The sequence below is a fragment of the Berghia stephanieae genome, chromosome 12, assembly GCF_034508935.2.
Source record: "Berghia stephanieae isolate SIO BIC M18660-M18661 chromosome 12, UCSD_Bste_1.3, whole genome shotgun sequence".
Taxonomy (NCBI): domain Eukaryota; kingdom Metazoa; phylum Mollusca; class Gastropoda; order Nudibranchia; family Aeolidiidae; genus Berghia; species Berghia stephanieae.
The window spans coordinates 36,990,941-37,006,558 of record NC_088371.1 but is presented as its reverse complement, the minus strand read 5'-3'; the positions used below and the strand labels follow the sequence as shown (position 1 = coordinate 37,006,558).

The 15,618-nt window shown below is 36.2% G+C and overlaps 1 protein-coding gene across 1 annotated transcript in view; it reads right to left on the bottom strand.

Annotated features, from left to right (window-relative positions):
• The window catches only part of LOC144957774 (prostaglandin reductase-3-like), a gene marked incomplete at both ends in the record, with an annotated part of 30,751 nt that overhangs the window by 13,432 nt on the left and 1,701 nt on the right, over nucleotides 1-15,618 (bottom strand). Inside the window, 5 exon segments of the mRNA XM_078889187.1 lie at nucleotides 4,355-4,383; nucleotides 5,828-5,867; nucleotides 11,865-11,963; nucleotides 15,056-15,151; nucleotides 15,418-15,505. Coding sequence (XP_078745313.1) covers nucleotides 4,355-4,383; nucleotides 5,828-5,867; nucleotides 11,865-11,963; nucleotides 15,056-15,151; nucleotides 15,418-15,505 — 352 coding nt within the window.

Here is a 15,618-nt window from a genome sequence, read left to right as displayed (position 1 = left end):
TTGACGTGCATTGGGTGATACCAATGGATGATTTCCGTACCAATTAACCTCACGATCTTCATGATGATGCAATTCCACCCAAAATGCAAAGAATTCTCGCAGACCTCCTCTTTCCATCGGTCCAATTTTTATTTCAATATCTCCAGTACTTATTCCACAAGCCGTGATTCAAATTCACCTATTTTTCTATAACATTTAAATAAAATTACTTGTAATTACCTCAGGATTCTAAAAAAACGTTGCTATAAACTTCAAATTTTTTTCGGTGTGATTCACAAGGCACAAGTTTTACTACAAAATGGGGTAAGTTTCATTTACTCTTCAGTTTTCATTATTTTGTAATGATTATTTTTCCGCAGTAGGTCAGGTAATAATGATATTACCTCTTTAGCCTTGTTCTTGAAACGTAATATCTCGCTGCGGTTTTATTGTTAATTATATTTTTATTTTTTATTTTTTTCAATGATGAGTTAATTTGATTTTTAAATTGCATAATTTGAATCATCTTGCTAATGTTTAATTTTAAATGACATTGTGTGTTGGACCTCAACTTAGCTCAACTGCTTGTTAGAATTTTCCTGCTTCCCCCCCCCCCCCCCCCCCCCCCCCCCCCCTTTCTTTCACCAAATTGGGTGAAGTATTTGGTTTTTCTTTTTCCAAATTTTATGTACGCTGTTATGTATGCATGGATATGAGAAGTAATACAGAGTGTTTTAAAACTCATTTTATTCATTAATTCACTATATCATTGCTTACATCGCTCAGTCAATTTTGAATTTTCTCTTACAGCATGGACCACACAATTGCAAGTCATAACCAAGCAGTGCATTCATTATGTAGGACATGTGGTATGATTTGTTTAACACAGAAATAGAAACGTGCCCGCAAGAAACCATTTAAATGTTCAAATTATTCTAATAACATTCTTTGAGTCTATGGGACTGACACGGCATTGGACAAGCAAGGAGCACACTCATAATTTATGTGTAAAAAGTACACATTATAAAGCACATTGAACACACGACTCATTAGCTTCTTTGTATTTTCTCATTGCCAAGACGCTAATAATAAATAAATCAACCTTGAAACGGGTTGCACTTGCATGTTTGATATCGACAGAGTAGAATATAACAACAAACTCCAAAACGCAGGAGAGACTTTCAAATCTCATGCACAAGCCACTCACCCTCAGGGATGGTCCTATTGCCTCTGAATTGGACAGAATACCGCATTACACCACAGGCTTACCACAGCAGATCATTCATTGGCAACCACTGCCACAAATACTTACAAGAAAAAGTCTACACTTACAATTATCCAACAAACAAAGAACTGCACCCACGACCCACTCATCATTGACGACGCATGCAGTATTGGATTAATTTTTCGACAATATAAACAAGGCCTATAGTCATGTGCACAACTTTATTTCACACACAAAATCAATCAAAGCAGACACAATCCAATATATTCAAAGTGCAATAAAACATTACACGGATACATACAGAAAATATTTTCCAAACAAAATAATCCCAAAACAACACCTCCTTGAGTACCACTGCATACCACACATCACTCAATATAAGTTTAGACTTAGACTTCTTGGAGAACAAGGCACAGAGACCTGTCACCAAACAACAGCAAAATTGGAAAAAAAAGAGCATCCGGCATTATCAATGATATGAATAAAATGCGATTTGTCATCAACGCAATGCAGTTAAAGACCAGCCCCAAACTACACTGACGAGTTTGAATGCTCGTAGCGGATATATTTTTGTTGAGGAAAAATACGTTTTTTGTGAGGAGAAGTATTTACATCTTGTCTTTATAATACATAAAATTCAGACAAATCCATAGCAACGTTTTTTTTTCTCTAATTTTTGAAATGTTGCACCCGCTATATTTTTTGTGTAATTTGTTACCGTCCATTGATAACTTATATTGAGAAATCTAGTAATACTATGAAAAAATAAAAAACACACAGTAAAAGTAGAAAATATAAACTTTTATACCAAGTAGTGATATTTCAACTCATTCAATATGGGTGTCTAACAGACAATAAAACAAAACATTGTTAAATTGAGTGAAACGGCAATCCCCGTTAGGTAAATTCCTCTCGGTGATTGACCGCTCACCGTGACCGGGTCAGCAGGTGTCAGGAACGGGATACCGTCTCAACTAAACTGCTGTCGTTGTGTACGCTGTGTGGAATGAGATTAAAAAGTTAGCTCGGGATAGAGAAGGATGGAAACTGTTTGTCTGTGGCCTATACCCTGACCCAGGGTGAAAAAGGCAATGATGATGACGATGATAGAGAAGGATGGAAACTGTTTGTCTGTGGCCTATACCCTGACCAAGGGTGAAAAAGGCAATGATGATGATGATGACTGCTTGCTGTTCTACCCGACACAAAACGTGAAAAGCTACAAAAAGTTCAGAATAGAGCAGCAAGGCTTGTCCTGGGTATTGGTCGCAGTGACTCGATGGATGTCAAGGCGATGTTGAGGGCATTAGACTGGCTACCAGTTAACGCTCGTATTGAATACAAAATTGCTCTACTTTTCTTTGATGCCATCAATTCACAAAGCCCTGCCTATATTCAGAATTTGATTGTCCCCTACAACCCCACTCGAAATTTCAGGTCCTCAAAATTGTATCACCTTCAAATTCCTAAAACTAATCTTAGACGTTTTGGTGACAGATCATTCAGTAAAGTAAACATCACTTGGAATTCACTCCCACTACACACAACAAAAAGGCTCTCTATGCTTATTTTTTTTTCAACCCAACAATCAAGCACAGAATGGCACAGAATATGAACAAAGACACATCAATAGTAGGATGTCTTATACATGGATTTTAACAAACAATAATCAGCAGCTAGTTCCTGGGTGGGGTTCCTGACCTCTCATCTGGGTGGGGTTCCTGACCTCCCATAGTGGGCAGGGAGGTACATACTGTGTCTTCTATCCCCTTATATCTGTTTTCCAACATGCTTTCTGTCTTTGTCTTGGAATGAGATCACTTGGTTTTGTCCTGGCCCTGGCCGGAGTCCTAGCTGAGAGGGGAACAGTCAAATGCATAGTTATTGTTTTGGGAAATGATATTTTTTTCCTTGTAAATTATCTCTCTGTTATGTATTATTATGTTATTTTGAATGTATAATGTAAGCATTTGAGTGTATTCTTCTTTGTTGGATTGTGTGCTTGTGTCTGGATGAAACTTATCGGTGATCTCAAACTAAGTACATTGATGGTATGCTCTTGGAATCTACATCTGGTCCCTATTTGTTCCCAGTTCCCCTATGTCTTACTCTTACTTTTTCTTGGCTGCTTTAATTGTAATTCTAGACCTTTTTACTATCCCATTTTCTTTCTTTTTACTGGCGCTGATATAACCTAAATGTGTTGCAAGAGCCGTAAAAATCTTTAAAACAAACAAAACAATTAGACGTTTTGGTGACAGATCATTCAGTAAAGTAGGTCCCATCACTTGGAACTAACTCCCACTACACACAACACAAGGCTCTCTATGCTTACATTTTTTTCAACCCAACAGTCAAGCACAGAATGGCACGGAATATGAACGAAGACACATCAGTAGTAGGATGTCTTTATATATGGATTTTAACAAACAATAATCAATAGGCTAGTTCGTCTAGTTTTGGTATCCACAAAAAATTTAAGTGAGATGAAAAGGTTTGTTACGTGCTAAAAATGATGGTGTCTGTTTTTGATGGGATTTGACTTTACAAATTTGATTTTTTGATAAAATCATCACAATGTCTAATCAATCCCATAATACACAAAAACCATCTTGATGTCAATTGTAAACACCATGAAAAATTTGGTGACGATTGGTCTAGTGGTTTCAGATCCTTAATGTTACAAAAAAAAATCCAATTTGCCAAATACATAACAAGATATATAAAGTTCTAATTTCTCCAATGGTTAAAAGAAAACTGGCATTTGTCATTTAGACAGGGCTGTTAAATATGTTTATGTCATATGACTGTTTATGCTGTTATCATTGGTATAATGATACTATTGACACATGTGTAAATCTATTGATTCACAACTGAGTAGAACTCTTCTGTTTATATGTTTTCAGTTAGTTCAATGTTTACACTTTCACTTTCACTTACTTACTTCCTGTTGTTCATGCTGATCATGATGGACCATTGATGGCTATCATTAAATAAAATAAACTAAATCAATATCCACATTCTTGTGTATTTATTTAAAATCATCATCCATCATCAGGGATGTCACTCGGCCATACTCCAAAAAGGGCAACACTTTTATATTGTGGTTAGATGAAAGACATTAACCAATTAATTCCCTTCCATACTCACTGCAAATTGCCCAGTGCCCCCTGCTGCCGCTGTGATCCAATAATGAGATGAGAAGAAAAAGAAAAAAAAAAGAAAAGAGAGTCAAAACATAAAAATCACATTACTGTATTATATAATTGCTAATTTCATGATATATACATGTGATATTTAAAATAAAAAAGGTGAAAATATGAACATTTTAACGATAAAAAAAAGCAAATATTGCCAGTTGAAATTCGAAGATGTAGGAGAGAAAAATAAGGTGAGGTTGAACTGACACTCCGATTTTTTAAAACAAAAACAAATGATGCCTTGGGTTTCCCTTTATGATGATGATGATGATGATGATGATGATGATGATGATGATGATGATTATAATAACGATGATGATGATGATGATTATAATAATGATGATGATGATGATTATAATAATGTTGATGATGATGATGAAGATGATGATGATGAAGATGATGATGATGATGATGATGATGATGATGATGATGATGATGATGATGATGATGATGATGATGATGATGATGATTATAATAATGATGATGATGAGGATGATGATGGTGAGGATGATGATGATAATTATAATAACGATGATGATGAGGATGATGATGATGATGATGATGATGATAATGATGATGATGAAGATGATGATGATGAAGATGATGATGATGATGATGAAGATGATGATGATGATGATGATGATGATGATGATGATTATAATAATGATGATGATGATTATAATAATGATGATGATGATGATTATAATAATGTTGATGATGATGATGAAGATGATGATGATGAAGATGATGATGATGATGATGATGATGATGATGATGATGATGATGATGATGATGATGATGATGATGATGATGATGATGATTATAATAATGATGATGATGAGGATGATGATGGTGAGGATGATGATAATTATAATAATGTTGATGATGATGATGATGATGATGATGATGATGATGATGATGATGATGATGATGATGATGATGATGATGATGATGATAATGATGATGATGAAGATGATGATGATGAAGATGATGATGATGATGATGATGATGATGATGATTATAATAATGATGATGGTGAGGATGATGATGATAATTATAATAACGATGATGATGATGATGATGATGATGATGATGATGATGATGATGATGATGATGATGATGATGATGATGATGATGGTGATGAGGATGATGATGATGATGATATTTTCGTGATTTAGACCAATTTTACCAAGAACATATACAACTTTTAATTTTAATCAATTGTCTTCAATCTCTAAGATTTATGATTCCATTTAAAACTAGCAATCTGGGTGATCCTGTTCCAATGACTCAACTATGCGATGAGCGAGGCTCAAAAACCAGGACCTTCCGATCCGAGAGCGAGTGTCATACCACAAGACCACATAGCCGCCTTGTAGGTATTAAAAAATGGATTATAAACTAAAGTTAAATATTTGGTTACCTGTCACCAGAACAGTTTCACCTTCCTTCAGATAACCTTCCTGGAATGAAAAAGAAAAACATTTCAAAAATATGTGGGCACATGGTTGATGCTTGTTTTATGTTTTTAAGGGTTTTGCGGCGCTTGCAACACATTAAGGTTATATCAACGCCAGTAAAAAGGAAGAAAATGGGATAGTAAGAAGTTCTAGAATTACAATTGAAGCACCCAAGAAAAGGTAAGACAAAGGGAAATTGGTTCAAATAAGAAACAGATGTAGATTCCAACAGCACACTATCAAAGTACAGTCTACTCCGGATAATCGCAACAGCTTGGGATCAGCGAAAATGTTGTGATTAACCGAAGTTGCAATTAACTGAAGTTGAATGTCCTGTCTACTATTACATTTCACACAAATATGGTAAATTCAAACCAGTTGTTGTAAATATTGTTCTTAGTCCACCACAGACTGAACAATATGATTGAAATAAAAACCATATGGCAGTCCATTTTAGATTTTGTTAAGCAAAAGCAGCTTTGATGCAAGTCGACGTCTTATTCAGATTGGATTAACTTTCACTCTTTTGTTCATTTGTAAGAGTCAAAGAGATTAGCCGTGATGTGAGAGAGCTCTCAAAAACTCGTTGGTCACAATGCACAGTCAATCCCAAAACAAAGGATATCGCTCAGTCTCTCCTTACAGCTGTCATTGTCTACCTCTTGTCAAGACTATGCCCAGCCCCCTCGTCTCCTATTTAATGGTCACAGGTGACATCACAAACCCTTACTGCAAAGCCCTGCCTTCCTTTGTCTCTAATAAGGTGGTGACACACTATTGTAGCATTAAATCATGCTCACTCTCGATTCTTTAACCTGTCATGATTTCACCCATGATGAAATTGGTATTTTGTTTGATTGATTTCTTGAATTTACCCATTTTAAGGTCGAAAATTTGTTGCAATTAACCGAAGTTTGTTGCAATTAACCAGTGACTTTTATATAGAATTAATTCCGTTTCTTGGGAAATGCTGCGATTAACCGAAAGTTGCGATTATCCGGAGTGGACTGTACTTAGTTTGAGACCACCTATCAGTTTCACCCAGATACCAGCACAAGATCCCACAAAGAGGAATACACTTAAATGGTTACAAATCATATGTTCATGTTAAAAATAAAAAATAACATATGTTAAAAATAAAAAATAACAATACATAACAGAGAGATGATTTACAAGAGAAAAAAAATATCATCTCCTAAAACTATAACTACACAATCGACGGTTTCCCTCCCAGCCAAGGAATCCGGCCAGGGTCAGGACAAAACCAAGTAGTCTCATTCCAAGACAAAGTCAGAAAGCAATTGAAAAACAGATACAAGGGGATAGAAGACACAGCAAGTACCTCCATGCCCACTATGAGAGGTAGGGAACCCCACCCAGGTATATGATTGAGGCAGAGGAGTGAATGTATATATCTGTGTGAGTGTGTGAGTATGAATATGTCTGTGTGAGTGAGTATGAATATACACATCTGTGTGAGTGTGTGAGTATGAATATATCTGTGTGAGTGTGTGAGTATGAATATATCTGTGTGAGTGTGTGAGTATGAATATATCTGTGTGTGTGTGAGTATGAATATGTCTGTGTGAGTGTGCGAGTATGAATATATCTGAGTGAGTGTGTGAGTATGAATATGTCTGTGTGAGTGTGTGAGTATGAATATGTCTGAGTGAGTGTGTGAGTATGAATATATCTGTGTGAGTGTGTGAGTATGAATATATCTGTGTGAGTGTGTGAGTATGAATATATCTGTGTGAGTGTGTGAGTATGAATATATCTGTGTGAGTGTGTGAGTATGAATATATCTGTGTGAGTGTGTGAGTATGAATATATGGTGAGTGTGTGAGTATAATATGTGTGAGTAGTGTGAGTATGAATATATCTGTGTGAGTGTGTGAGTATGAATATATCTGAGTGAGTGTGTGAGTATGAATATATCTGAGTGAGTGTGTGAGTATGTATATATCTGTGTGAGTGTGTGAGTATCAATATATCTGGGTGAGTGTGTGAGTATGAATATATCTGTGTGAGTGTGTGAGTATGAATATATCTGTGTGAGTGTGTGAGTATGAATATATCTGAGTGAGTGTGTTATATCTGAGTGAGTGTGTGAGTATGAATATATCTGAGTGAGTGTGTGAGTATGAATATATCTGTGTGAGTGTGTGAGTATGTATATATCTGTGTGAGTGTGTTTGTATGAATATATCTGTGTGAGTGTGTGAGTATGAATATATCTGAGTGAGTGTGTTATATCTGAGTGAGTGTGTGAGTATGAATATATCTGAGTGAGTGTGTGAGTATGTATAGATAGAATGCGCTTGGCCAAGGAGTTCACAACATTGCCATCCGGAAGTATAACGGACCAACACACAAACTCTGTGTAACCATGAACTTTTATAGTCTGGTTAATACAGTTTAGTGAAAACAACTCACAAACGGGGGCAAAAACAATAACAAAAGCCTGAGTGACGTCATCTGCATACTATCTATATATCTGGGTGAGTGTGTGAGTATGAATATATTGTGTGATGTGTGGAAAATGCAAAACGGGATGGAAAAAATAAAAGCCTGGTGACGTCATTGATATAATATATCTGGTGAGTGTGTGAGTATGAATATATCTGATGTGAGTGAATGATATGAATAGTATCGTGTGTGGTTGGTGAATGAATATGTCGTGTGAGTGTGAGTGAGTATGATATTCTGAGTGAGTAGTGTGAGTAAGAAAAAGGTTAAGTGAGTATGAAAAGGTATGAAGGGTAGATGTTTGGTTGTTGGTGTAATGATAAGGAAAGAAGGGTGTTTGTGAAAGTGTGAGTAAACAAAGGTGATTGAGGAGTGGTTGATGAGTGAATGAAAGGAAAGAAGGGGTTGAAGTGAGTAAAGAAAAGGTGATGAAGGGAGATGGTTTGATTGAGTGAATGAAAGGAAAGAAGGGGTTGAAGTGAGTAAACGAAAAGGTGATGAAGGGAGATGGTTTGATTGAGTGAATGAAAGGAAAGAAGGGGTTAAAGTGAGTAAACGAAAAGGTGATGAAGGGAGATGGTTTGATTGAGTGAATGAAAGGAAAGAAGGGGTTGAAGTGAGTAAACGAAAAGGTGATGAAGGGAGATGGTTTGATTGAGTGAATGAAAGGAAAGAAGGGGTTGAAGTGAGTAAACGAAAAGGTGATGAAGGGAGGTGGTTTGATTGAGTGAATGAAAGGAAAGAAGGGGTTGAAGTGAGCAGACGAAAAGGTGATGAAGGGAGATGGTTTGATTGAGTGAATGAAAGGAAAGAAGGGGTTGAAGTGAGTAAACGAAAAGGTGATGAAGGGAGATGGTTTGATTGAGTGAATGAAAGGAAAGAAGGGTTGAAGTGAGTAAACGAAAAGGTGATGAAGGGAGTGGTTTGATTGAGTGAATGAAAGGAAAGAAGGGGTTGAAGTGAGCAGACGAAAAGGTGATGAAGGGAGATGGTTTGATTGAGTGAAAAAGATTGTAGGTAAGAAAAATAGATCAAATGATGTTTGGACATATAATGGCGAGCTGGGACTAAAGAGCCTCAAAAATAAATGAATTATTTTGAAACTAAAAACAATAATAGTCCATAAAAGAGAGTGAGATGATTTACAGGGGAATAGAAATCATCTCTGACCAAAAAGGAACCATACTTGGTTGCTTCCAAAACAAAGACAGAGAGCAACAGGGGAAGGGAAAACAGATAAAGGGGGATAGAAGAGCATGAGCATGTAAATATGCTCAAGGCGCTTTACAAGGGTCCCTAACCAACAGCAACACATAACATGTAGGATGAGACATGATGAATAGTCAGGCAACTTTACAATTTTTTATTCTGACAGAGACAACGTTGTTAAAGGTCAGGTACTAAATTTACACCCGAGTACGGTGAGAGAATGTGAGCAAAGAGTCTTTTTCAAGGACTCCATAATCCACTGCTCCATGTGGGACTCAAACTCAGGACCTTCCAATCCAAAGACCACCATATAGCTGCACAGAGCAAAAGTGACCTCTTTGCCCACCATGGCAAGTCAGAAGACCCAATCCAGAGAGGGATAATGTGACTCAAGTGTGTGTTATCCAATGAGACAATACAAAGACACAGTCGTAATTAACCTGTCATCTGCATTTTTTGTGGCCGCAAATATCAGGGCAATCCGCAAATTTCCCAATAGTGGCAAATCGTGGCAAATTTTGGGAAAATTGGCAAATGGCGTGGCAAATTTTGGGAAAATTGGCAAATCGCGTGGCAAATTTTGGGAAAATTGGCAAATCGCGTGGCAAATTTTGGGAAAATTGGCAAATCGCGTGGCAAATTTTGGGGAAAAAAAGAAACGAAAACAAAATAACGAAAAAAAAAGTGCGAAACTTGAGAAATGTTGCAGCTTTGCCTGGGCCCAAACCAAGGGAAGCTACTCTCTATGGATAATGATCCTCTAAAATCATTGTAACAACGCTATTCACAGTCATTTCATTTCTCAAGTCAAATAAATGTAAAAAATTGTCTTTTATATATATTTTTTTCTGAATCGCGTGTTAATTTTTACTGAAACGCTTAGTTGTCCTCAGCAAATTTTTTGGCAAATTTTGGCAAATTTTAGGTCTCAATTTGGCAAAAAATGCAGATGACAGATTAACATTGTCACCACCCATCTGATCACACACTACCACTACCCATAGCCATAACATTGCTTGTCTAAACTAAACGCATGCATAATTCACTTATGTAGTAACATCCATGTTTGTTTAATTGCTGTGACTGATTGACTGATTAATTTATTTAATGTTAGATTAATTGACCAGTTGATAATGATGATAATATTTTTTGTTTGTTTGTTTGTTGCTTTAGGTCTCTTCCAACACAATTGAGGTTATATGAGAGACCGCTGAAACAAAAAAACAAGCAATCTAACAAAAATAGTACAAATGTAAATCAAAATCATAACCTAAAGATATCATAAGCTAATTATAAATAACCAAGAACAAACAGGCAGAAGATTTACAGAAAAAAAAAAATATCCCCTGTCATAAATACAATCACAAACCAAAGAAGCAGGATAGGCTAGTAAAGAGAAGAAGAAACGACATCACTATCGGATCGTACACCCATGCGAACATCATAGGTATATGATTCAAGGGTGATGCTCCCATCCAACCACCCGCGATGATAATATTTGGTGTCGAATTTCCACAAATGTAACGAATTGAAAATGAAATGAATATGTTTATGTTGTGTATATCGCACGCATGAAAGAAAGAGAGGAAGAGAGAGAGAGAGAGAGAGAGAGAGAGAGAGAGAGAGAGAGAGAGAGAGAGAGAGAGAGAGAAAATAAGTAGGAGTGATATATCTGTTCAATGTTATAGTTATCATATAACGTTATAACAAGTGTAACTAAATAACAAATTGCCATATTTATGGACAAGAAAGATCTATAATTATTATAATTATTATTATTATTATTATTATTATTATTATTATTATTATTATTATTATTATTATTATTATTATTATTATTATTATCTATGTCTGTGTGCATGTATGATCGTGTGTATGTAAACAATGTCAGGTTATATCAGCATGTTTACTTCTCAAGGTTTTTTCCAGTTCAAGTATGTTGTCAATCAATATCAATAAGTTGTGTTTGTAACTTGGATACAGAGACAGCGACAGAGACAAAACAGGATTAACTCACTCAACCCTAACACCGACTATACCCGTAATTACCTGAGTTACTTTTACCCCATGCCTATTTATTACATTTTTTCTGAGATAAATTATAGGCGTAGCATTAAAGCTATTGTTTTTAGTTTTTACATGTTAATGATAGTTGAATAAAACTATATCTATGTACATGCTCATTTTTTCCAATTTTTAAAAATAGCAAAAGTCTCTAGGATTGAGTGGGTTTACATTAAGAAACGAACAAAAATAGCCAACAACAGAAAAAGAAAACAACTACGGGAGGATATAAGGTTAAGTTGTGTTTTGATCTCTGACCTTATCTAGACTGATGGAGGCGGTTAATCCACTGACGCTGAGAGAGATGAAGGCTGGATCAGGGCTGGGGACCGGAATCACAGAAGCAGACGATAAGGCCTGGACAAGAAAAAACAACACTAATATATATAATAAAGATATACAATTTATTAGTATTATTATAATAATTATGTTATATTATTAGTGCGGCTATGTGGTCTGGTGGTATGACACTCGCTTTTGGATCGAAAGGTCCTGGGTTCGAGCCTCGCGCTCGGCGCATGAGTCCTTGGAAAAGGCTCTTTTTTCTAATTTTCTCTCACCGTACTCAGGTGTAAAATGAGTACTTGGCCGGTAACAGCGTTGTCTTTGTCCGAAAAATTGTAATATCGCCTAACAGGCGTTATGTCCCGTCCTACACGTTAAATGTTGCTGTTGACCAGGGACCCCCTGTAAAGCGCTTTGAGCACGTTTAGTGGATATTGCGCTATATAAAAGCTCAATTTAATTTTAATTTAATTCAATTTAATTTAATCTAATTTAATAATTATAATTATTATTTTATATAGCGCTAGTATCCACATATAGTGCTCAGAGGTGCTTTACTATAGTTGTTTTAGAATCACCCAAGTTCATTCATTCATCCACAAAATCACCACAACAGTCACACATATACCTTGTTCGAAGTTCACATAGAATCATGAAAAGCAGAATGAAAATTGGGTTTTAAATGCCTTTTGAATACTGGTAGACTTTCACATTGTCAGGTTTTAGGTGGTAAAGAATTCCATACGATTGGAGCCGAAAATGCAAAACCACGCTCAGCAAACTTTGTTCTTCAGATGTTTTTCTCCATTAGCAAAGAACTGGAGGTTTGCAGAGATTGGGTTGGTTTATATTTCCTCACAAGACATGCAAGGTATTCATGTCATGTATGGTGAAGGCAACTGCAAGCAAAATATGTGATTTTGTATTTTATTCTATTCTCTAATGGAAGCCAGTGTAGTGACTTAAGGACCAGTGTTATATGGTCCCAAGGCTTTGTCCTTGTAACTAAACGAGCAGCTTTGTTTTGCATCAACTGTTGTCTGTTCAGCGATGTTTTTGGTAAGCCATACAGCAGAGAGTTACAATAATACAACAAGGGGCTTGTAACAAGGGCATGTTATGTGCCCAGTGATGAGGAGCTTTCCCTACATTTTCAACTACAATTGAGTTTTAAATGGCGCAATATCCACTAAACGTGCTCTACAAGGGGTCCCAAACCAACAGCAACACGGAACATGAAGAACGAGACATGACACCTGTTAGGCGATATTACAATTTTTTAAGAACTATAGACAATGCTGTTAACGGCCAGGTACTCATTTTAAACCTGAGTATGGTGAGACAATGTGAGTAAAGAGCCTTTGCCAATGACTCAACTATGCGATGAGTGAGGCTCGAACCCAGGACCTTCCGATCCAAAAAAGAGTGTCATACCACTAGACCACATCGTCGACATGATGATGCTGGGTGACTTGTATGGACAATACACATGTTAAAATAAACGATAAGTAGTCTTTAACTTTAAGAGGTGTATTGCCTACAAATGAAGAGGTTATCGTTGGCCTTATAGAGACTGATTTATTGACACCCTTCAGATGGGGAAACTGAGACACGAACTAAAAGAACTTGCTATCCACCAATCAAAGGGAAGTAAAAAACAAAGCAAAAGTAAATCATTACATCGGTTCAAAATCATGAGAAAAGTTCTCTGCCTTGGATATGGAAGGAGAGAAATAATAATATTAAGGAGGAGAAGAAGAAGAAGAAGAAGAAGAAGAAGAAGAAGAAGAAGAAGAAGAAGAAGAAGAAGAAGAAGAAGAAGAAGAAGAAGAAGAAGAAGAAGAAGAAGAAGAAAAGAAGAAGAAGAAGAAGAAGAAGAAGAAGAAGAAAAGAAGAAGAAGAGAGAAGAAGAAGAAGAAGAAGAAGAAGAAGAAGAAGAAGAAGAAGAAGAAGAAGAAGAAAGAAGAGAAAAAGAAGAAGAAGAAGAAGAAGAAGAAGAAGAAGAAGAAGAAGAAGAAGAAGAAGAAGAAGAAGAAGAAGAAGAAGAAGAAGAAGAAGAAGAGAAGAAGAAGAAGAAGAAGAAAGAAGAAGAAGAAGAAGAAGAAGAAGAAGAAGAAGAAGAAAGAAGAAGAAGAAGAAGAAGAAGAAGAAGAAGAAGAAGAAGAAGAAGAAGAAGAAGAAGAAGAAGAAGAAGAAGAAGAAGAAGAAGAGAAGAAGAAGAAGAAGAAGAAGAAGAAGAAAGAAGAAGAAGAAGAAGAAGAAGAAGAAGAAGAAGAAGAAGAAGAAGAAGAAGAAGAAGAAGAAGAAGAAAGAAGAAGAGAAGAAGAAGAAAGAAGAAGAAGAAGAAGAAGAAGAAAAGAAGAAGAAGAAGAAGAAGAAGAAAAGAAGAAGAAGAAGAAGAAGAAGAAGAAGAAGAAGAAGAAGAAGAAGAAGAAGAAGAAGAAGAAGAAGAAGAAGAAGAAGAAGAAGAAGAAGAAGAAGAAGAAGAAGAAGAAGAAGAAGAAGAAGAAGAAGAAGAAGAAGAAGAAGAAGAAGAAGAAGAAGAAGAAGAAGAAGAAGAAGAAGAAGAAGAAGAAGAAGAAGAAGAAGAAGAAGAAGAAGAAGAAGAAGAAGAAGAAGAAGAAGAAGAAGAAGAAGAAGAAGAAGAAGAAGAAGAAGAAGAAGAAGAAGAAGAAGAAGAAGAAGAAGAAGAAGAAGAAGAAGAAGAAGAAGAAGAAGAAGAAGAAGAAGAAGAAAAGAAGAAGAAGAAGAAGAAGAAGAAGAAGAAGAAGAAAGAAGAAGAAGAAGAAGAAGAAGAAGAAGAAGAAGAAGAAGAAGAAGAAGAAGAAGAAGAAGAAGAAGAAGAAGAAGAAGAAGAAGAAGAAGAAGAAGAAGAAGAAGAAGAAGAAGAAGAAGAAGAAGAAGAAGAAGAAGAAGAAGAAGAAGAAGAAAGCATATTTCTATAGTGCCTTTCGTCAAAACCTCAGGGAAGATTATGTTTGTGTGTCTGTTTGTATGTTTGTGTGTATGTGTTTGTGTGAGAGAGAGAGTGGAGGGGGGAGGGGAGAGAGAGAGAGAGAGACAGAGAGAGAGAGAGAGAGAGAGAAAGAGAGAGAGAGAGAGAGGGAGAGAGAGAGAGAAAAAAAAAAGGATAGCAGAGAAGGGGAATAGGTGGGACGACTCACCACATATTCCGAGAAGGCCCCGTACCTCGCGTAGGCTACATGTTGTCCCTCTTTGATCTTAGAGTTCTCGCCAGTCTGTACAACATTGCCTATACCCTGAAAGTAGAAAACAGAGGAGGCACTGTCAGCCTGATATTTAAAAAAAATTGTGCTTTTATATATTTTTTAATCATATATTAAATTGAAGCTTACATCCAATTTCACATTGTTATTTATTCTTCGAGCTTCGAGCAGCAACATTCACATTAAAACAAAATCATGAATAGAGGATTTTATCATCTGGATGTCTGACAAGGCTGTCAAACTCAAAGATGTGTTCAGATTGTGACTGTATTCATAGTACTCATAGCATGTGAACAAACCTCAAAGCCAGCTGGGAATGGCGTCTGCATGGTGGGGTCGTATCGCCCAGCAGCAAAGTTCACATCAGACGCATTGATGCCCACATAGCTGGAATGGGAGACAGGAATCATTTAGAATATGTGATGTCATATAACTGTAATGGGAGATAGGAACCGTTTAGAATATGTGATCTCATATAACTGTAATGGGAGATAGGAACT